The following is a 22654-nucleotide window of genomic DNA, read 5'->3' on the forward strand; positions in this document are numbered from 1 at the left end:
CTGTACCATCCCTACTGAGCCCTTGGGATCGGCCAGGAAGGCACAGGCCCCACTGAGGGTGGCATGGGCTTGGTTTAGGTACACAGAGAGCTGCTAGATCTTTCTTTCTCCCTCCAGCAGTTGTGGAGCAGTTCCCTGCTGTGCTGCCTAGAATGGGGCAGAGAAAATCATTGCCTGTAAAGGATCCTTTCTGACACATTCAAAGGACTATAAAGAGTTTTCCCAGTGCTACCAAGATCATATCAATATAGTACCTGTGACTGGAACAGAATCACCATGTGGTCATAAACTCTGATTTGGAGTCAAAAGGACAATGAAATAAAGTATCTTCTATGGTAAATTTGTGCCTTTTTTAGTCAAAATACATATAGACAGATAACCAACTAGATTCAAAACATAAAGGTATTTTCTTTTCTATAACTGACTTTATTAATGAACTGTATTTGATTAATTGTATTAATTTAAATCTCCAGCCTTTTAGATATAACCTTCTTCAGAGCAGCCTTCACCTCTCTGTTCCTCAGGGTGTATATCATGGGGTTGAGCATGGGGATGACCACTGTGTAGAACACCGAAGCCACTTTGTCCGTGTCTAGTGAGTGGCTAGAGCTGGGCTGCAGATACATAAAGATCAGAGTGCCATAGAAAAGAGTGACAGCTATGAGATGGGAAGCACAGGTGGAGAAGGCTTTATACCTTTGTTCAACAGTGTTTATCCTCAGGATAGTAGAAAAGATATAGAGGTAGGATATAAGAACAATCAAAACAGAAGTGATCATATCAAAGCCAGCAAAGGCAAAGATTAGTATCTGTTTGGTGTGGATGTTGGAACAGGAAAGGGCCAGCAGAGGGAGGTCATCACAGTAGAAATGGTTGATCATGTTGGAGTCACAGAAGGACAAACGAAACGTAATGATGGTGTGGAATAGGGAGACACAAAAGCTGTAGATATAGGGACCAGCCACCAACTGAAAGCAAACTTTCTGGGACATAACAGCCTTATAGAGCAATGGGTTACAGATGGCCACATAACGGTCATATGCCATCACAGCCAGAAGGAAGCATTCCGTGATCATGAATGTCAGAAAACAACCCAGCTGTGCAGCACAAGCATTAAAAGAAATTGTTCTGTTCTCTGCTAAGAAATTAACCAGCATTTTGGGAGTGATGGTTGAGGAATAGCAGAGATCAACAAAGGCCAGATGGCTAAGGAAGAAATACATGGGGGTGTGGAGTCGGGGTTCAGTTTTGATTAGCACAATCATCCCAAGATTCCCTACTAGGGTGACAATGTAGATCATTAGGAACAACACGAAGAGGGGGACTTGCAGCTCTGGTTGATTGGTGATTCCCATGAGAATGAACTCTGTCACTGTGGTGCAATTATCAGCCATGTATTCCATCTTTTTTAATAGTTTTCAGAGGCAAGACCGAAAACACTAAAGTAGAAATGGGATTGCAGATCAAGATGCAGCTTTTTTCATTTTCAAACTAAGAATCAAGAGAATGTTTTTGCAGTTATCCTTACAAAATGTCATTAAACTATTATGGTGTGTGGATTATTAACCTTTTAGCTGCCAATTGCTTGATGTCTTTCTGCACTGTAGATATGAGAAAAAGAAGTCATCTTCTTGGCATTGTGGATGTAAACACCGTAGTGTGGATGTAGTACATCTGTTACCTGAAATGTGAATATGAAAATAGTATCATCTTACTAGCAAGTTGCCTGTCAAGAATGACGAATACATTTCAAATAAGAAAAACAAACAGATTTTACTTGTTATATTTATTAAATAAATATATAAAACTTAAGTAAAATAGGCTGAACATTGGAAGATAGCAATCCCTTTCACATTCTGTGACCCAATATCCCACTGGGCTTGATTACCCGATCTTCCTTTGGGTCGCTTAGAGGTTGGGTAACCGTCCAGGAGATTGGATTAGATCAGGAGTTGTCAACCAGGGGTACATATACCCCTGGGGGGACTTGGGACTGTCCCAGGAGTTATGTGTGGGTGGGCAGGGACAAAGTGCTGCCACTCACCACCTTGCACTGCCACCACCTCCCAGAAGCAGGCTGGGGAGGTGTGGGGGGGGCAAGGCCAGCGGTGCCTCTTTGTGGGCTAGACAGCCCAACTAGCCAGATGGGGGGGTGAGGGGGGAGCTTGCATGTGGTGGCTGCTGCCGCCACCCAACACCCTGCACTGCCACTGCTCCACAACCAGCTTCATGCGACCTCCCTGACTGTATCCGGCCCCACGCCACCCCCCAATCCGCTTCACATCTGGTCCTGTGGCCCTCCCCCCCCCCCGCTCTGCACCTGGCTGCTGGGGGTACTTATCAAAAATGGTTGAAAATCCCTGGATTAGATGGTCTAATGATCCCTTAGTGTGGAAGCCCTGTGTGCAGCACTGGCTGGAGCCACACCCCATTGGGCGGGAGCACCCTGCCTGGTCTCCCCACCCCACCTGCTGCTGCTGTCTTTAAAGTGTTATGGAGAGACAGGAACACAGACAGATGAACTAAGCTCTTTATATATATAGATGAAATGGAGATGGTTTTGTAGCTATAGACAACAATTTTGGGGGGTGATTTATTTTCTTTTCCTGAAGAAGAATGTTTTGCATTAAAAAGGTTGTCTAGCTTTCACAACTGTGAACTATGCAGTTTGCTCAATAAAAGCTAATTTATCATCCAAAAACATCCTTGCCTGTCACACAATTCTTGGGTCATCATGGCAACTGTGGAATGCTGAGGGGGCGATGGACCCCAAGGGGTGCTGCTGTGTGCGTTGGGTCAGACATGCCACTAGCCTTCCAACTGTCTTTACTTTAGCTGCAGAGGGTTAGCCAGAGATCCATGATCTGGACTCTAGCCTCCCTGGGCACCTGATCTGAGGCATACTACTGGACCCCAGGTCCTCCCTCAGGGCCTGGGGCTCCCTGTCCAGGGTCTGCGAATATCAAACTTAAATCAATAAAACTTTAACACAAAATGTTGCATTTATCTGTGCTCGTTGTATGCAGTCTCTGCTGCTCACTCTCTGTATGGTGGGTCCAGTGTGCCCCAGAAATCCAGGTCTGGGTATTGGCAGGCTGCAGGGCTGTTGCCAGTAGAAGGGAATACCTCTCCACCTGCTTCTGCCCCAGCCCCTCCTATGAAGCCACTGTCAGCTGCTTTTAGCTCCCTGTGCCTGCGGAGCCAGGCCCTTCCACCCCATCTGAGCTGCCAGGTTCCCAGTTGCCCATAGCTGGGGAAATGTCCCCAGATGTGTAATTGGGGCTGGCAATTGCCATTGCACCCACCATGCAGGCTTCTGGCTGGTCTGTGCAGCCATAGCACAGCTGCACCTGTCTTAGGGAGGCAGGGTATAGGAAGGAAATGATCCCATACCAGAGACGGCTCAGGCATGCTTCTTCCCACAGTGATGGGACTGGGCCCTGTTACAGCTACAGCATGACTCTAACACAACCATGATTTTGTAGCTATACAAAAGTTATTTCTTTCACCTGTCCATACCTTATAGATGGCATAGATGATACTCACCTGTATATTCTGCAATTATTATCTTTTTGATAGAAAACAATTTTCCTTATGGTTTGTTCTTTAATTGTATAAAGAAAAATAATATAGCAACATAAAATATGTTTATAATCCTGTAGCATACAATGAAACATAATTTAATAATTTATTTCTATGCCAAGCATTATATTGTATCAGCCTGCCTAGCATTATGTCACAAAATGTATTGATATTGTTTGTTTGGGTTGCCACTCCATTGAATTTTAATAAAATATTTGCTATTTTAAACCCTTGTGTTCTTTTCTGTCTTTCTCTGATTCTTTCTTCAGATCTTGAAATCTAAAAGATACCACAACCACTCCAAGTAATGACTTGCTGTATGCCTGTATTGGTCATGAATTGAACCCAAGCTTTCTATGAGGCAGGAAAAATGTCTCCGATCTAATAATGCTAGAGCTGAGAATCCAGAGGTACACTGAGATGGGAATGTCTGAGTTTTGACTTACATTAACTCCTCAGCTGTTTAGTGATATCCAAAGCTAGTTTTATTGATCACTTACACATCATAACTAAAAACACTAGACCGATTTGAATCATAACTTTTTGGTTAGGGTGAAATGCACTGACCCACTACACCAAAAGGAAGAAAGGCAAAAGCTGGTACTGGAACCAAGGACTCTCTATTCCTTAGCTACTAAACGACAAAGCTGTCATGTTCAACATAACCAGTAGGTGGGTGAAGGTGAAAGAAATTCCAGAAGCCACAAAAATGCCATTTTTAGAAAAAAAAAATGGCTTCCAGAAAACCACCTCCAAGTGTATAACAGAATTTTTTACATCATTCTTGATATTATGAAAAGAAATCAGGAAACATGGATGTGATATAAGTCCTCATGGTTCAGGGAATAAAATGGCCTCTAAGTACTGTGAATTTGGAACAATTTTGCTGTATACGTAAGATTACAGCATTGTGATATACCAGGTGATTGGTTCTTGCTTTTTCTTAAATAGCTGATAATAATCCCTTTTTGCTAGATATTTCAAGTAGTGGAAACTCCATTGTGTAGAACTGCTACTAATGATTATAGAGAGGTGCTATTCTTGTCCAAAATCAACCTTTCTGTTTTAAACACAAATTTAGTTTCCTCCTCCCATCCACAGATTTTACCAAACTGAAGCTGATGATGATAAATCTCTCAGAGAAAAGGAATGATATCACTGAGAAAAAATAGATAAATTAGAGAAGGTCTTTGAGACATGCAAGAATATATCATTTAAGTACTTCGTCCTGCAGAGACTTATATGCTTGATTTCAACTAAATGCTCATATGTTTAAAGTTAAGCTCATGCAGGGTCTTTGCAGTTTATGGAAACTTGTTAATTCTAATTTTTTTCTAATAAGCTAATTTGAGGACCCTAGAAAAGCATTCACTTTAGATCAAAGTATTAGAGTACTGGAATATCACTCAGTGATGAGGGGAAAAGTGCAGTGATTAGAAAGTGCATTATAAGGAAGTTCATTATTATCATAGGAAATTAACATTTTCAAGAAGAGAACAAAACAAGGGTGATATTGCCATACCTTCTAACTGCTGTTTGCTATATGCATAGCCTTGCTATCCCTCATCTATGCCTGGAGGGATTCTGCTTGATTCAGAATGCCCTTAGCATCAGTTGCCCAACTTACTTGTGCAGCATCTTCTCTCAATGCGTGCATGGGGTTTCTGCTTGCAGAATGTTTTGGTAGTTATATATAATTCTTCATTCCTTTGGGATTTGGCACATTTTAGTCTTAGCAAATAGTATCAAAAGGGTTTGATGTAAACTGGGGGAAAAAGCCACTCCCTGTCTGTCAATAGGTAATTAATTTGTTATTATTTTAACTATTTAATAAAGGAAGGCACAAATACAGACAATGATGGTTTCCTGGAAGATCAATGAGAATGTCAAACCCTACACAATGGGTGTATCTACACATTCACTTAATGCTATCTGGACTTACTTCACAGTAAGTTACTGCGCAGTAAGTCAGCCCTCAGAATGCATCTACACACACAACTTTTTGGGAGTAGATTTAATCCTTATAGGACTGAGTAGCTTCAGGGCTGCTCCTTCCCTGCTTTGACCTTCTGCAGCAGCCAGGGGGAGCTGCAGCCTCTGGCCACAGATGCTTGAGTGCCAGGGGGTTCTGGGGAGAGAAGGGCTCAGCCTGGCCAGGGTCTCCAAGTTGGGGACACACAGGTACAGCCTGGCAGAGGTCTTGGGTGGAAGGAGGCAGGCAGGGACAGCCAGACAGGGGATGCTGTTCTGGGAGCCTGTGACAGGTGCACCATGGACTCTCCCCATGCCCACCTGCAGCAGTGGCAGATAGAGAACCATGTCTGCAGACCATCTTCTCCCCCACCCCCTGTGGTAGGACCCCTGGGCTGCTGCCTGTAGACCCCAGGCCCATGGTGCAACCCTGCAACTACATGCACTCTGGACAGTTCACATTGAACAACCTTCACTTCCCTCCAAAACAGCACACCCCCTCTCGCCCCCGCATCCCTAACAACACAATCCCTCCCACCCCCCTCCCCAAAAACACACCCTTGAACCCCAATGCCCATCACGAATAAAACACCCCTCTTTCCCATGTTACTATTTACAGCAGCATGGTTGGTGTATGGGGGGAAGGGGAATGGTGGGCTGGCAGTGCCTATGGCATCAGCCTGGGAAGAAGTGCCTGGCACCCTGACTTCTGGTGGCACCAGTCCAGGTGTGGACACTGTGGCAAGGCCGGTGGCCTGGGGGCTTGGCCAGGGGTGAGGGTGGGTGCTGGCCAGCCTGATCCCCTTCTTTCTCCTTGGGGCCAGGCCCAACGGGGGCCATCTCCCACTTAGGGGTCACATGGAGGGTGAGAGACAGCAGGGAGCCAACCTAGGTTGGTGGCCCAGATGCCAGGGGACCTGGCTCAGGACTAGGGGCAGGGGACCCTAGCCGCTGCACCCACCATAGGGCCTCTTCCCATGCTGACTGGCCTGGGGCTTAGGCTGGGGCAGGTAGCTGGGCAGTGCATGGCTGCCAGGAAGGAGGTGGGGCCAGGGCCAGTGTCTGGGCAGCAGATGAAGCTTACCAGGGCCAGGATGCTGTTGAGCACTCGGTGGTACTCCTCCATAGCCCCCACTGCCAGAGTCATTATGGAGGGCTGCCACTCCTGCGTGGCCACTATCCTCTCAAAGAGGGCAATGTATCTCTTCTTGAGTTTAGGAGCTGGGCACATTATATCTGCTCCTCTCATTCCTTCTCCTCTTCATGGGCCCCTGCTCCTGCTCACAGGCCTGCCTCTGCTGCATGTCTCTTCTGCTCATGCGCTTCTTCTGCCCTATGCCAGGCCTGTGAGTGACCACCTAGTCCAGAAGGAGGGTGTGGTTTTGTGTCTGCTGCTGGCAGAAACAGTGCATTCGGAGGGCACTGGCCATCAGAAGCACCGTCTCCAATGCCACATCCCTGGGGCAGCTGGTGCCCCTCCCCTATAAGCAGCTGCTGGACTTGCAGAATAAGGACAGAGAGGATCTTTGTGAGAGTTTGTAACATTTCCGAGATAACATGTATTACACCAAGGTGCTGTGTGCTGCCCAGCCTCCAACTGGGGGTCATGTGTGCACAGGTGCCTAGAGGCCATAATAAGTTGGTCAGGAAGCCCTTACCACAGGTGGCTGCTGGCCAAGCCCTCTGCCCCTGTGCCCTCTGAGGGGGCCTGTGGCCTGCTTGGTACATGCTACAGATAGCCTGCTTTCCCTACCCCCTCTCCAGGCCAAGCCAGGGCTGGCTCCTGGCAGCAGCTGCCATAGCTGTGCCAGACCTACTCCCCTACTTCTCCTGTAGGCCAGGCAGTTTGTTCCTGTGGGGCCAGGACCACACTAGGGTTGGGGGGTGAGAGGCTCCCGCCTGGCTGGGATGCAGAGCTGGTGATGCCCCCACCCACCCCTCCTTCCAGTGGGCCTCAGCAGACAGTGTGGCTGCGGCAGGACCCACCGCTCCCCACATGTGGTCTGCACCCTGAGTGTGACTCTGCTGAGAGTCCCTGGGAATGTTTGAACAAACTTAGCGCATGGAGGACCCCCCCCCCCCCCCCCCCCCCCCGTGGGATGCTTCTTTCACCCCACCATCTCAGCATTCACGAACTGTGCCTGGTACCTTGAGGTATGTAGAAAAAACATATAAAGCTGTGTCTATGGCTGAATTGTCAAAACTCTCCGAATCTCTCCTAATTGAATTGGAGGCTTCCAATTTGATTCAGAGAGATTAATGGGTCTCTTGATTTGATTTGGATTCGGAGATTCGGCCTCCAAATTGGGCCAAATCTCCAAATCAAATCAGCAACCAAAGCTTCACACAGCCCTAAAAGAAACCCCCAGTGTCCAGGAGCAGGCAGCAGAGCCCTCTGGTTTCAACTGGAGCTGTGCAGCACTGTTGCTATCCAGACAGGTCTACCAAGGACACCCCCAGGGGCCAGGAGCAGGCAGCAGCTAGCCTCAGGGCCCAGAGGGAAGGCCAGAGGGCTAAAGGCAAGGTAGGGGCTGCTCCTGCCCATGGCTGGAGGGGTTCTCAGCCATAGTGCTCTGCCCCTGGCCAGAGGCTGACCCCCAGTGGATTTACTGACCGGGAGCAAATTTTTGCAGCAAATTTGCTCCTGGTCAGAATCTACACAAGTGCTTTTATGTGTTAGCTATTGTACATTAAATCTAGTATCTGTGGGTGCCTGTACACGAGCCAAGAGGCTGCTTCAACGCACTGCAATTATAGCTCATTGGAGCAGACTCAATTGAATCTCCTGGAGCATGCTAATTAGAACTCTCCAGCCAGCCTCTATGTCTCATGTATCAGCATCCATGCACTTCATTCGATGACCTTTAGATAAAGTGCCCCCGCTGCCATTTTGAAGAGCCAGGATGCTGATACACAAAACACTCTGGGTGCTTTAAGTAAAGCACCCCCCTTCTCCCTTGGAGCATGTGTAAATATGCCCTTTATTTTCAGGTACTCAAAACATGCGCATTAGATTAATCTAATGTGCATTAATTTAGCTCACAGTTTTAAGTGACACTTTAATATGCATTAAATTAAATTAGTTTAATGCACTTTAAAGTCTCGTGTAGATGAGCACAGTATCAGTTCACCAGGGATGTTGAATCAGATTCTCTACTGGTGGGAGTGGCTTTATTTAAAACAAAATTTTACATCACTTGATGATCTAGACCACTTGTGAGTAGCTATTTTATAAAGATTTCAAAACTACAAAATCTTGGTAGGGATGTTGTGCTCACAGTAACAGAAATATAAGTTAAGTAATACAAAGAAAGAATGATTGAGATAATTCCTATATCATGTTATGTGCCTAGAAGTCTTGTATGTAGATTTTTAAAAAGTCTGGAGGGCAAGGAAGTAGGAGCTCCATTACCAGGAGAAGCTAACAGACAGCAGAATTGAACAAGGATAGCTTGGTTGGTGGAACATCAAAATCATTAACAATGAGACAGTGGGCACATCTGGGCAAGTATGCATGTGTGGTTTGCAGCACTGAAGTCCCATTTATGGTGCCAGAAACAACACACGCTACACATGCAGGCATTTGCCACACTGCTAATTTGCAGCATGGCAAGTTTTTCTTCAGCCTGACAAAAAATCCTGTGCCAGAAAAGAGTGGGGCAGTGCACATGGCAGCAGTGTGTGCTGCCCAAAACTGGAGCCTGGCTGGCCAAAGCCATGCTCTGGCTGCTGCCCCCAAGGTAAGACTTCTGGGGCCAGGTCATGTGCTGGCCCCAGACTCCCCTTGCCTACCTGGAGCATTTTTCCCCATGTTGACCCCACATGCAGGGGTGTGCGCCAGGGCAAAAAGCAGTGGCATGAATTTGTGGCCCTGCTTTTTTCCCTTTGGCAACCACAATCCCTTGCTTGTGGGCACACAGCCAGCATGATTAATAATGGTGGCATAAAGTGTTTAGAAGAAAGCAGGTAGACATGGAGGAGTCTCCTGCTGCTGATCATGAGATGACTGATCTCACTGCAGCTGCTTCTGAAAGTGGCTACGGGCACTTCTGGGACTGCTCCACTCCCCAGCTGGCACTTGCAGGGGAGGAACTGGTGCACCTGCCTGCCCCTCCACCTATCGCCTAAGTGTCAAGTGCAGCCGATCAGCACACTCTCAGGGGATGCACATGCATCCCCGTGCACCCCTATGCATTGCCACTGCAAGTAGATTATAATGAGCCATGAAGTCAGTTGACTCCCTCATTGCTGCCTGAATAGAAATGATTCTGTCACTGCCAGGTTGTTGGTTTTAAACTTTGGGTGGACCAGGAATCACAGTGGGGAGGTGTGACTGCACCACTACTCTCTCTCCTCCACTCCTACCCCACTGCTAGAGAAGAGATGATCTCTAACTAGATTATAATGCCATTAACTGGCCATGTATTTAATGGAACTGATCAGCTGTGTGTTATAGACCTTATATTGTTAATACCTCACAGGGCTTTGGATGGAGAAGTGATGTTGGCAGAAGAATGACTAATTAAAGGAAACCTAAATCAAATTGTACTTTCAGGACAGCAGGAGAGGATTGGGCAAGTTGGATAGGGTCTGTGAGATACATGCATGCTGTCTCTTTTATGATAAAAATCATAGCACTTTCCCTCAGCAGCTTTTCTCAGTATTAGAGTCAGCAGATGACATTTATATAAACAAAGCTATCAAAATGGAATTATAGGCAGTCCTCGGACTTACGACACAATTGGTTCCTGAAAACTGCGTCTTAAGTCGAAATGTTGTAACTCGGAGCCAATTTTCTAATAAGAAACAATGCTATAAATTGGGGATTGTTTCCTGAACCAAGGCCTGATACCCTATTTTCACTAAAAATACCCCAGAATGTTGTATTTGATCAATTATAGATGAATAATATAGCTACATTAATGGATTTATATTGTAAATAGCAATCATATTGGTTTGGAAGGACTTCTTTGAGGTGACTTTGCTGGACTTTTTTAAAGGCTCTTGGTTGGACTTTTTGAAGGGTTCTTGGCTTGAGTCTTCTCAGGAGTTTTGGCTGCAGGTTTTTCTGAAGTCATGTCTGCTTTCTTAAAGAAAGTGTCCAAGGAAGTTTGGACAGATGTTCTCCAGGGAGATGAGTGACACAGCAAACTTGTTTGTTGGCATGGCATTGCATCGGATCAAGCATTGTAAGTCGAAACTAACGTCATAAAGTTGAAACAGGGCGTCAATTTATAAACGTTGTAAGTGAAAAATGTTGTAACTTGAAATGTTGTAAGTTGAGGACTGCCTGTACTCTTGATGTTGATAGGTAGATTTAATTTGTGTTCTATCTTATGCAGCACTGTGTCTGAAGTTCTCCAAGGAGCAGATTGTCCCAAAGGCCAAAGCAGTAGATATAGGTGCCCCAGGAGCATTATTCCAGCAGAGAAGAGCCCAGTTCTTTGTGTGGTTCAGATTCCAGATAGTGCTAGGTAGGTCATTCCAGTGGTCAATTCTGAAAAATACTTGTTTTTGATCCATTGTTTTAAAGCAAGTGTAAGCACTCAATCAAACACGTTGAATGGACAGCAACATGGAAAAATATCCTGTGTTGTCTACAGTGGAAATTCAGGTAGGAGCAGCAGTGGCATTTCCACACTATTCCCATGCCTTGTTTCACTGAATAATTTCAAAGATGAGAGGAGAACTCAAAATCTCCTAAATCCCTGGCCTCTTTGTGACCTTGGCAATGAAAGAACCAGTCCATGGATCTTGTGCTGTAGCGAGCTGACTGCTATTGAACCCTGGACTTGGCCATGGAGGAGCCATGAGAGAACCTGGGGTGGCCCTGGAAAGACAGTTCTAGTGGTTGCAGTGGGAAGAATCTCAGAACTCTTGAAAGCAGAGAGTGAGGTGATATGATCCTTGGGAAACAGGAAATTTACAAGTAAAACATGACAGTAAAGTGAGCTTTGGTGTCTTCTTAATTGATCTAGAGGCAGAATTTATGGTGGAGGGAAGGGCCCTGGACAAAGTTGTAAAAGGTATGTTCAACTGGTTATGTTTGAATCCCATCAGTCGTATCAAATTATTTTAGTTGTTTAAAGCTGAGCTATGGAGCTGAGTGAAATCTTTTTGTAAGCTGTTTTTCGTTGAAAAAATGCAAGTTTGTATTATAGATTCATAGATCCATAGATGTAGGGTTGGAAGGGACCTAAGTAGATCATCAAGTCTGACCCCCTGCCCTAGGCAGGAGAGAAAACTGCGCTTATATGACCCCAGCTAGGTAATTGTCAAGCCTCCTCCTAAAGACCCCCAAGGTAGGAGCCAGCACTACTTCACTTGGAAGTTGGTTCCAGATCCTAGCTGCCCTGTCCAGCCTGAATCTACTCTCAAAGAACTTATGGCCGTTATTCCTTGTTACTCTGGGAGGTGCTTGGGTGAACAGGGTTTCTCCTATTCCCCACTGGTCCCCCCTGGTAAGTTTGTAGACAGCCACCAGGTCCCCTCTCAGCCTTCTCTTGTGAAGGCTGAACAGGTTCAGGTCCCATAGCCTCTCCTCATAGGGTCTGCCCTGCTGTCCCCAGATCATGTATCAATCAAAGTATTTCACAAATTTCCAATTAAAGACGTCTCACTTTCTTTCAATTTTTCATGTCAATTATTTGTTTTGGCTGAGGGGAAAGAAAACTCAGAAATACTTTACAAAATAATTGAACTGCTTCATTTTGTCATTTTGGAAACAAAACATCTAATTTTTTGATTTCAGGATATTTGTTTTCAAAATTTGCTCCAATTTTTCAAATCTCAAATCAAGACAAAGACCTAGTTTTTTGGGTTTTTTTTAATAGAAATAAATGCTTAAAAATATGGAAAATTTTTCATTTCAGGTTGTTTTAAACCATTTCCTCCAGAGCTGAGGCAGTGAACCAAAACAATGAGCTTGTTGAAAACTTTACTTAGTTATCTGTAAAAAATGTGATAACATTGCTCACAGTGCCTTTGCAGTTGTGCAAGGTTGTCTCTTGCTACGTAGAATTATTTTACTGCAAGAACTAAGGTGCTTGGGGAAACAGAGAACACACCATTTTCAGGACCAGCATTACCAGTGTTTACAAACGTATGTTGGTAAATGAGACAGATGCTGAGTTGGATAAGAAGGGAGTCTAGGTTCTAGAGGGGACCCTTGCTCCCAATGGGGAAAACCATTTTTCAGTGCTGTTCATTCAATTTGATTAATATTAACTGCACAGTGCAGCTTAAATTGGGCTGGAAAGAGCTGGATAATAACTATCCTGTATGGCTATGCAAAGCTTCGGTCCCTGATTCAATTTGGTGGAGATTCAGCCCGATTTGGTGGCCGAATCTCTGAATCCGGAGATTCAGACATAGATACATCTTTAAATGTTTGTTTTACGTATGTCAAGGTACCAGGCAGCTCGTGATCGCTGTGATGCTGGGGCAGATGGAGTGTCCCACGGGAGCACAGGAAGCTCCCCAGCACACTTCCAGGTCTGTTGGGGAGCTCACAGAGGAGTCCCCCTCCCTCCCCCCACTTGGCAACTGGTGTCTCCTGGGTCTGGGAGGGTCACCCAGGGTCCCCCTGTGGCCAATTGCCAAGCCAGGAGGGGGTGCGGGGGGGGGGGGGGGTCCACCAGCATGCTCCTTGCCAGACCCAGAAGAGGAGGGGAAACAGCCAGCCCCATGTGGGCTCTGGGCACCTGCACCAGGAAGTACCAGCCACAGGGAAGGGAAGGAGCCATTTTCCCCTGGCACTGAGCAGCAGTTTGTTCCGTGCCGCTGCTGCTCATTCCAGATGGGTGAGCATGAGGCATGCAGGTTTGGGGCTGTGCATGCTGGTCTCCACTTGTACTGCAGAGCTGGGGTGAGGCAGACTGGGAGCAAGCAGGTGTATGGGAGCCAGTGACAGCTGGATGGGAGCACAGGGTCCACATTGGTGTCCTGGGACCAGAGCCAGTGGGGCCCAGAGCGGGATGGCAGGAGCACAGGGTATCATCTGGCTGGGGCTCTATGGAGCTGGGCCAGCTTCCTTCTCTCCCTGCTGGCGCAGCCCAGCCTGGCTCCACAGACCCTCACCAGCCCACATCCACACTCCTGCCATCTCGCTCTGGGTCCCGCTGTTGCTGGCCCCACACTCCTGCTCAGCTGTTGCTGCACTCTGCATGCCCACTCGCTGCCCCTTCTCCCTGCCTGCTGCAGCCATTTTCCCACTCCCTCCCCCTGCTCACCAACCCAACCACCCGCTGGCAATTCCAGCACCACATAGATTCATACATTCATAGGTGTTAGGGTTGGAAGGGACCTCAATAGATCATTGAGTCCAACACCCTGCATAAGCAGGAAAGAGTGCTGGGTCTAGATGACCCCAGCTAGATGCCTATTTAACCTCCTCTTGAATACCCCCGGGGTAGGGGAGAGCACCACCTCCCTTGGGAGTCCATTCCAGACCTTGGCTACTCTAACTGTGAAGAAGTTCTTCCTAATGTCCAATCTAAATCTGCTCTCTGCTAGCTTATGGCCATTATTTCTTGTAACCCCCAGGGGCATCTTGGTGAGTACAGCCTCACCAATTCCCTTCTGTGCCCCCATGATGAACTTATAGGCAGCCACAAGGTCGCCTCTCAACCTTTTCTTGCGGAGGCTGAAGAGGTCCAGGTGCCCTCGTCTCTCCTCATAGGGCTTGGCCTGCAAGCCCTTAACCATACGAGTGGCCCTTCTCTGGACCCTCTCCAGGTTATCCATATCCATCTTGAAGTGCGGCACCCAAAATTGCATGCAGTACTCCAACTGCGGTCTGACCAGCGCCCAATAGAGGGGAAGTATCACCTCCTTGGATCTATTCGTCATGCATCTGCTGATGCACGATAAAGTGCCATTAGCATTTCTGATGACTTCGTCACACTGCCAACTCATGTTCATCTTGGAGTCCGCTAGGACTCCAAGATCCCTTTCCACTTCCGTGCCTCCAAGCAGGTCATTTCCTAGGCAGTAGGTATGCTGGACATTTTTCCTCCCTAGGTGCAGCACTTTGCATTTCTCCTTGTTGAATTGCGTTCTGTTGTTTTCTGCCCACTTGTCCAACCTGTCCAGATCTGCTTGTAGTTGTTCCCTGCCCTCCAGTGTGTCCACTTCTCCCCACAGTTTTGTGTCATCCGCAAACTTGGACAGAGTACACTTCACTCTCTCGTCCCAGTCACTGATGAAGACATTGAAGAGTTTCGGTCCAAGGACTGAGCCCTGTGGGACCCCACTGCCCATACCCTTCCAGGTCGAAACCAACCCATCCACTATGACACTCTGGGTACAACCCTCTAGCCAATTCGCCACCCACCGGACTGTGTAGTCATCCAAGTCACAGCTTCTTAACTTGTTCACCAGTATGGGGTGGCATACTGTATCGAAGGCCTTCCTGAGTCTAAGTAAACAACATCAACCCCTACTCCAGTGTCCAGGTGTTTTGTAACCTGGTCATAAAAAGAGACTAGATTAGTCAGGCATGATCTACCTGCTATGAACCCATGCTGGTTTCCCCTCAACATAATTTGTCCTGCCGGGCTCTCGCAAATGTGAGCCTTGCTAATTTTTTCAAAGACTTTGCCAAGGATGGAGGTAAGACTGACTGGCCTATAGTTGCCTGGGTCCTCCTTCCTCCCTTTCTTGAAAATGGGGACCACATTGGCCCTTTTCCAGTCCTCCAGGACCTGCCCCATGCACCATGAGTGTTCAAATATTCCTGCCAGTGGCTGTGCAATTATGTCAGCCAGTGCCTTCAGTACCCTCGGATAGAGCTCATCCGGGCCTGCCGACTTAAAAGCATCCAGTTCCTCCAAGTGCCTCTGCACCATCTCAGGGTCTACGCATGGCAGTCTGGTGCCCTGCTGCTGCCTCTCTACAATCCCAGTGAGAGACTTGTCTTGCCCCTCGCTTAGGAACACTGAGGCAAAGAACTCATTGAGAAGTTCAGCCTTGTCCCCCCTGTCCGTCACCAATTGCTTCTGCCCATTTAGTAGAGGTTCTATTCCTCCCTGGGCCTTCCTTTTACTCCCTATATATCTAAAAAAACAATTTTTTGTTATCATAAACTTGGGATGCCATCCTCAGCTCCATGGTAGCTTTGGCCTGTCTAACTGCCTCCCTACAAGTGCGAGCAGCGGAGGCATACTCCTCTTTAGTAATCTCTCACCGTTTCCACTTTTTATATGCCCCCCTTTTAGCCCGTAGGCTGCTCTGGATTTCTCTGGTCAGCTAAGGAAGCCTCCTGGCTCCTTTCCCTCTTTTTCCCTGCATCGGGATCATCTCCCTCTGTGCCCAAAGGATCCTTTCCTTAAGGTACAGCCACCCTTCCTGGGCTCCCATCTCTTCAAAACTCTTACTCTGCAGTGCATCCTTGACTAATCGCCTGAGTTCATTGAAATCAGCTTTCCCAAAGTCTAGCACTTTCACCCTACTAGTTACCTTACCCACTCGACATCTTCTGATGAATTCTATTATTTGGTGATCACTGTCCCCCAGGTGACTGCTGATCTGTAGGTACCCTACCATGTCATTCCCCGTTGCCAATACCAGTTCCAGTATGGCATTCCCCCTAGTGGGACCGTTACCTCCTGCATCAGATGGAGGTCCTGTACACAGGATAGGAACCTGCATGAATGGTGGGACTTTGCTGTCTGCGTCTCCCAGCAGATGTCAAGGTAGTTTAGGTCCCCAATGACTACCGCCTCCCTAGTTTTTATGGTCTCAGAGCGCTGCCTCAGGAGCCCGAAATCTATTTCTTCCCCTTGGTGTGGGGGTCTGTAGCAGACCCCTACCACCAAATCCCTTTCTCCTTGACCTCCATGTAACCTAACCCACAATCCTTTTACTTTCTCCTCCTCCGATTCTGTTTTGATAAGGGTCGATGTATATCGCTAATTGACATAGAGCGCAACCCCTCCCCCTCTCTTCCCCACTCTATCCTTTCTGTACAGCTCATAACCTTCAATGTGTACCGCCCAGTCGTGGGAAGAATCCCACCAGGTTTCTGTTAGCCCTACTAAGTCGTAGGTGTTTTCTGCAAGCAGGAGCGCTAGTTCATCCTGCTTGTTCCCCGTGCTCCTAGCATTAGTGTATAGGCACTTGAGCCCTGTGACTAACGCCTTTGTTGTCCCCCCGCTCTGATGCCAAAAGGGCCCCTCATTGCTTACCTGCTTATTGCTTACCTGTGGTGTACTGCTGGCCGCCCCATGGATTGCAGGTACCCGATGTTCTCCTTCTTCAGGCCGGGCTGTCCTTGTGGGTGCCACATGGTTTGGTGGTCCACGGCTTCCCCCGCCCTCATTTTCCCCTCCCCCTGACAAGCCTAATTTAAAGCCCACTGGAGGAGATCTGCCAACCTAGAAGAGAACACACGCGTACCTTTGGGGGACAGGTGAAGCCCATCCCAACTGAGCATGTCCCTCGTCGTGATGTGCGGGTCATTGTCAAGGAAGCCGAAGCCACCATTTCTGAAGCCACCAGTTGGTCTCTCTAATGCAGTTCTCGTGTTGTCTTCCACATCCACTCACTGGTAGGACAGAAGAGAATACCACCTGTGCACCTATCTCCCTCAGCACGCTGCCCAGAGCATGGTAGTCCGTCATCAGGTGATCGGGGCTTCTCCTGGCCGCATCATTAGTACCCACATGGACTAGGACCATGGGGTAGTAATCGGTGGGCTGAATCACAGCCCGGATCATTCCCATCACATCCCGAATCTTTGCTCCGGGCAGGCAGTAGACCTCTCGTGTTGAGGGGTCCTGGTGACAAGTGGGTCCTTCCGTACCTCTCAGGATGGAGTCGCCTATGACGATCACTCGATGCCTCCTCCTCTGGGTCTGCTTGGTTCCCTCGACCTATTCGGAGAGTGGAGAATGTGGTGTTGCTTCCTGCCCACAGGTTTCCTCCTCTCCTTCCATCTCCTGCAGCGCTGCCAGGGCCTCATACCTGTTCTCCAGTTGGACTGGAGGAACTGGTACTGGTATGCTGTGAGCAGCCCTGGTCCTGGATGTGACCGTCTGCCACTCTGCCGTGGAGGGCACCTCCCGGGGTGCTTCTTCCTTGGGTGTCTGGTCCTGTAGGGAAAGAAAATAACTGTCAATTTCATCCTCCGCCTCCCTGATACCCCTCAGCCTGCTAACCTCCTCACAGAGCTCCCTCACCTGTGCCTCCAGGGCCCTAAGATGGGCACCTGCAGGACAGGTGTGGGGGTCCCCAATCTCTGCCCCCCCAGCCCTTCTGGGATCCCCCACAGGCCAGGAGGCAGAGGGACACCAGCCCTCCCATGTGCTCAGTCTGGGTGGAGGCCTCAGACCAGCCCCAGGTAGGCATGCCCCGCTGGGCTGCATTGCTGGGTCTGCAGGAGCCAGCCCAGCCTGGCTCTGAGGACTGGGGTGACTGTCCGCGGACCTCCCCTGCCTCTCTCCCTCACTCTCCAGTATGGGCAACTCTTGCTAAGGAGCTGCATGGAGCCTGGGTGAGTGGTGTGGGGCACCCAGGTGTGGGGACTGGCTGGTGGGGGACATAGGGTGGGTGCCAGGGCAGGGAGCTTTGGCCACTGGAGTCACTGCTGCACCTCAACGCAAGCCCATTGGAAGTCTTGAGGCTGGGTGATGGTTGGCTGCCAGGGGCCAGGTGGGACTAGTGCCAGGGGTTGGATAGTGTTCAGGATGAAGGAGACCACCAGGGCCAGGATGTGTCCAGCACCGGGAAGTCCTCCTCTGTGGCCTCAACTCCCTTGGCTAACATGATGGCTTGCCATGCCTAGGCCTTTAGCATCCTCTCTGGAGAGGATATGCCTCTCCTTGAGGGCCAGAAACCGATCCCTGAATGCCCAGTCCTCCCGGGCCCTCTCCTGGTCCCTCTCCAGCTCACATGTGATGTTCTCCATGTTCCAGGCCCATGATTCCACCAGCCATTTCTGCATCATGGCGACCAGTTGGCCCAGCAGCAGGGTCTGGTCCTGGGTCCACCACTGCCGGAGATGGCACAAATGGCAGGCCCCAGCTGAGGCTGGCAGTGACTTTGAAGATGCATCCCCATGTGCAGCTGGTGCCTTTCTCATGTGTGCAGCTGTTGGACCTGCAGAGCCAGGAGAAAGAGGCTGTTTATGAGAGTTTGCAACATTTCTGAGACAACATGCACTATACTAGGGGACTGTGCACTGCCTGACCTCAGATCAGGGGTCATGTGCAAAGATTCCCAGGGACCATGGTAAGTTAGTTGCGCAGATGTTGGAATAGGTGGCCACTGACTGATCCCCCCTTCCCCACTTGCTCTGCAGGGGCAGGTGAGCTACCTGGTGTTTGCCACAGGCAGCCTGCCTTCCTCACCCCATTCCCAGGATGGGACAGGCCTGGCTTCTGGAAGCTCCTGCCATGGATGCTTCAGATTATCTCCTCCCCTTCTTCTCCTTCAGGCCAGGCAGGGCCCTTACATGCTACCAGGTCCATGGTGCCTGGATTCAGGGGGTGAGGGGCTCCTGGCCAACTGGGACACAGAGCTGGTGGTGCCCCACCCACCCCACAGGAGGCATCTCCAGAGAGGCACCCCTGGGCAGGCTCCACCCACCTCCTGCATATGCCCTGCACCCCAAGCATTCCTGTGGTGAGAGTGTCCCAGGCATGCCACAATGAGCTGTTTCAAAGCCCAACCCACTACACCTTGCTACTGCTAGTCACCATGGTGCCCCAGGAACACACGAGAACCTTGTGTGGGACCCTGACATTCGATGGTACAGCAGGTAAGCCTGTGTTTTCCTTCAATGTCTGCTGCCTCCTGAAGGGGTGCCTGTGCCTATGCTACACATGCCTGCCCCCCACCTCCCACCGCAATTAAGGATGACATCACCATAGTCATTGATGCCTTTCCCCACATGTGAGAGGCCTGTGGCTGCCTAGCTTAGGTGGAACTGACTGCTCAATAGTTTTGCACTTTCTCCCACTGCTCTGTGTGCTGTTGTGGGGGATCTCCAGGGTCTAGGTGCAGCTCAGCCAGTCTGGACAGAAAGGCAGGGAAGGGGCAGGGGCAGGGGCAGGGGCAGGAAGAGGAGGGGAGTGGAGTGGAGGGAAGGATTTCCTCCTACTGCAGAGCTTACCAAGTGAGTGTGGCAGGTGTGCCCAGTGGCCCGAGTCTGACCCTATGGCAATGATGAGGTGCAGCTCCTGCCGGCATCCTGGGGTGCAGGAGCATAGTACCTAGATGGCCTGGAAGAGGGCCCCTCCTGGGAGGAACTGGAGCTCATGATGGGAGGTGCTGTCCCTGGGCTGGCATCCTAGGCAGGACTCTGTACCCGGAGCTGGTGGGGCAGACACTGGCCCTGGCTGCCAGAGCTGATGGACAATGCTGGGGGCAGGGACCATGGTGGGATGTCCCCTTGGTGAGCCAAGGGGCCTTCCCTCATTAATGACTTGTCACTGCTCCCATACTGTAGCAGATGCTCCAGCAAGCTGCCCTTGCTGGAAAACATGATGCAGCTCCACCCAGGGTTTTGAGGTGCAAAGATGTGGTCCAGCTATCACACAAAGGGCATGGTCCTACCGACTGGCAGTTGTGGTCATTGATAAAGTTGTGGCAGTTGTGGTCATTGATCCAGACCACTGCACCCATAGGGCCTTGAGCTTTATGTGGCACAGGTGTGCAGACTGGTCATGTCCACACTTCCACATGTAACCCACAAGGGCCTCATAGATATGGGCATTGGAAAGCTCACCCTGGGCATTCTATTCCATCTATTAGATGCCTAAGTGGACTTAGGCACCCAAGCACAAATCCATTCCGTCCTGTTCAAGCCTGGAACTATGCAAGGGTGGGGTCCCAAACAAGTATTCCTCTGGGGAATCTGTTTCAACAACTCCAGCACCTAATTCAATTCAATGCATTTACTTTGGGCTGAACAAATCCCTCAGCCACTAATTATACTCTTGCAGGCATCCTTGGTTTCAGCCCTGATCAGCTTGGGCACCTGTACACATCACAGGGTTTAATCCTCATTAAATTAATAGATTAATAAAAATTTAAATAGTTTATTTTAGAGTGTCCGGTCAGTATTTGTATGTACTAGGCTTTAGAATGAATTAAGCCCAGTGTGCAATTTCCTGTAAATTCCAGCAGGGGGAGCTGCATACCAATCTACTCCACTGCTGTCTTCCCTACTGAATTACAGCAAGGGGCACATGTAAACCAGTAATACACCCCTAATCCCCTCCCTCCTGAATCCTGAAACAATCCCCCCAGGGAGCCTCATGCTAACCCCTGCCTTAATTCCCCCTGCCAAGCCACAGACACCCCAAAATCATATGAACTCCCACCCCTTCTGAACTCACCCACTCCAGGTGAACTCCCCCCCCCATCCCTTCCCACTCCCTCTATACCCCCTTAAAGGGTTCCCAAAAGGCCCTTTTCCCCAAGAGAGGGATTCCCATGGTAACCTGAGGTCATCACAACCCCACCCCACCCATCCCCAAACCCACCCAAGGGGAGAGGAACCCTCCAGCTTCCCTCACTCATCCAAATAGGTACCCTGCCACTTGCACTCCCCTAGGCTCCAGTCTTCAGCAGGCGGCCTGTGGAAGGGACCCCCATGCCTAAGTCGTGTGCATCCCCTCCCACACCTCCAAACCATGTGAATTGCCGTGTAAGAAAATTAATGGAAATGTAAATATAGATATATGTATAATTTTATTTATAAATGTATAAATATAAATTTTGATGGGGTAAGGAGCGGGTGGCCTGCCCTCTCCTCATTCTCCTCCACATCACTGGTGGTGGTTGCAGCTGGTGTGGGAGGAGAATGTATGCCACCTGTAGTGGTGGTGGTGGCGGTCCATGGACCACTAGGAACACAGGGTAATACATCATGGGGGGAGGGGGCAGGTAGACCAAAAACTCATTTCCCTCTGACATTTTGTTTTCTATGTTTCAGGACTACACTTCCCAGTATCCCCCAGTCATCAGGGATTGGGACAGTTTTCATGGAGACCCCTGCTGCAGCTGTGCTGTGATGCCGTGAATACCTGAACATATGCACATGACTGCTTGGCATGTGGCATGGCTCTCTGCAATGTTGGGGTGGCTATAGTCTGCACAGCCTGCCCTCATTTTTCCACCAGACCTAATGGCATGGTGTGTAGATGCATCTCAGCACATTGAGAAACAAGATGTAGTAAACAGACAAATTTCCTTTACTCCAAAAAGCATTCTTTGCACACTTGGATATAGTCTTAAAAGGTGGCTAAGAAGATGGCTGGATAGGAAGTTGGCTGGATAAAGAATTAAATGCCACAGACATCTTTAGGAGGATTATTGTTCTCCCAACAACCAAGGAAAATGCTGCCCCACAATCCCCTCCCAACCAAAAGCTGTGGACTCCTGCAGGCAGCTCATACTACCCCCCCATTCCCTCCTGGGGCCAAGGAGAGTTTTAATTAACCCTTTAAAGGACACGGTCCATCCAGGGAGGCTAGGCGACTGGGTGTCAAGAGTGGAGTTTTGCGTGCCCTCATCTCCCACCCCAGCTGCCAGCCTGCAAATAATAACCCCCTTCCCCAGGGCAGGCAGCTGCTCCCTCCCCTTCCCCTTATGACATGCCACAGTCCTCAGTGGTGTCTGACTACTCAGGTCACCGTGGGGAGCTGCAGCTGCCCTCATGGAGACCCCTGCCAGATCCTCCACCCCCAGGCTCCCCCACCCTCATCAAAACCTTCTCCCTGCCACTACAGACAAAAATGTATTGAAGTCAAGCAGATGTTTTCTGGTGTAAATAGATAATAATTTTATTTTTATGGGGAGAACCAGTCAGTGCTAGTTGTTGGCAGTATACATAATATGTGTAGCTAAGCAATACCACACAAGGGCCCCTGAGCAGCGTCTCCATGCTGATATTTTTGAGTGCCATGTGCTGCCTGCCTACATCTCTGTTTGCTGCTTCCCATGCTTCATCAGCCCATAACTCACTGAAAACCTTCTCCTTAGATTCACAAATATTGTGGAGCATACAGGCTGCCACTTTAAAGACTGTTATATTTTCTGGCTCCAGCTCAAGCCTGAAGTTCAGTGCCCTCCACTGTGCTTTGAGGCGGCCAAA

General features: G+C 49.1%; 1 protein-coding gene across 1 annotated transcript; it reads right to left on the reverse strand.

The window, feature by feature from the left end:
* Positions 1-461: 461 nt before the first annotated feature.
* LOC102569541 (olfactory receptor 8U3-like) lies at positions 462-10577 on the reverse strand. Its single transcript, XM_006263040.2, has 2 exons — positions 10556-10577; positions 462-1372 (listed from the first exon to the last, which is right to left on the reverse strand). Coding segments are annotated over exons 1-2 (912 nt in total). The 5' UTR covers positions 10557-10577.
* Positions 10578-22654: the final 12077 nt, after the last annotated feature.

Source organism: Alligator mississippiensis, chromosome 2 (genome assembly GCF_030867095.1).
Source record: "Alligator mississippiensis isolate rAllMis1 chromosome 2, rAllMis1, whole genome shotgun sequence".
Classification (NCBI taxonomy): Eukaryota; Metazoa; Chordata; order Crocodylia; family Alligatoridae; genus Alligator; species Alligator mississippiensis.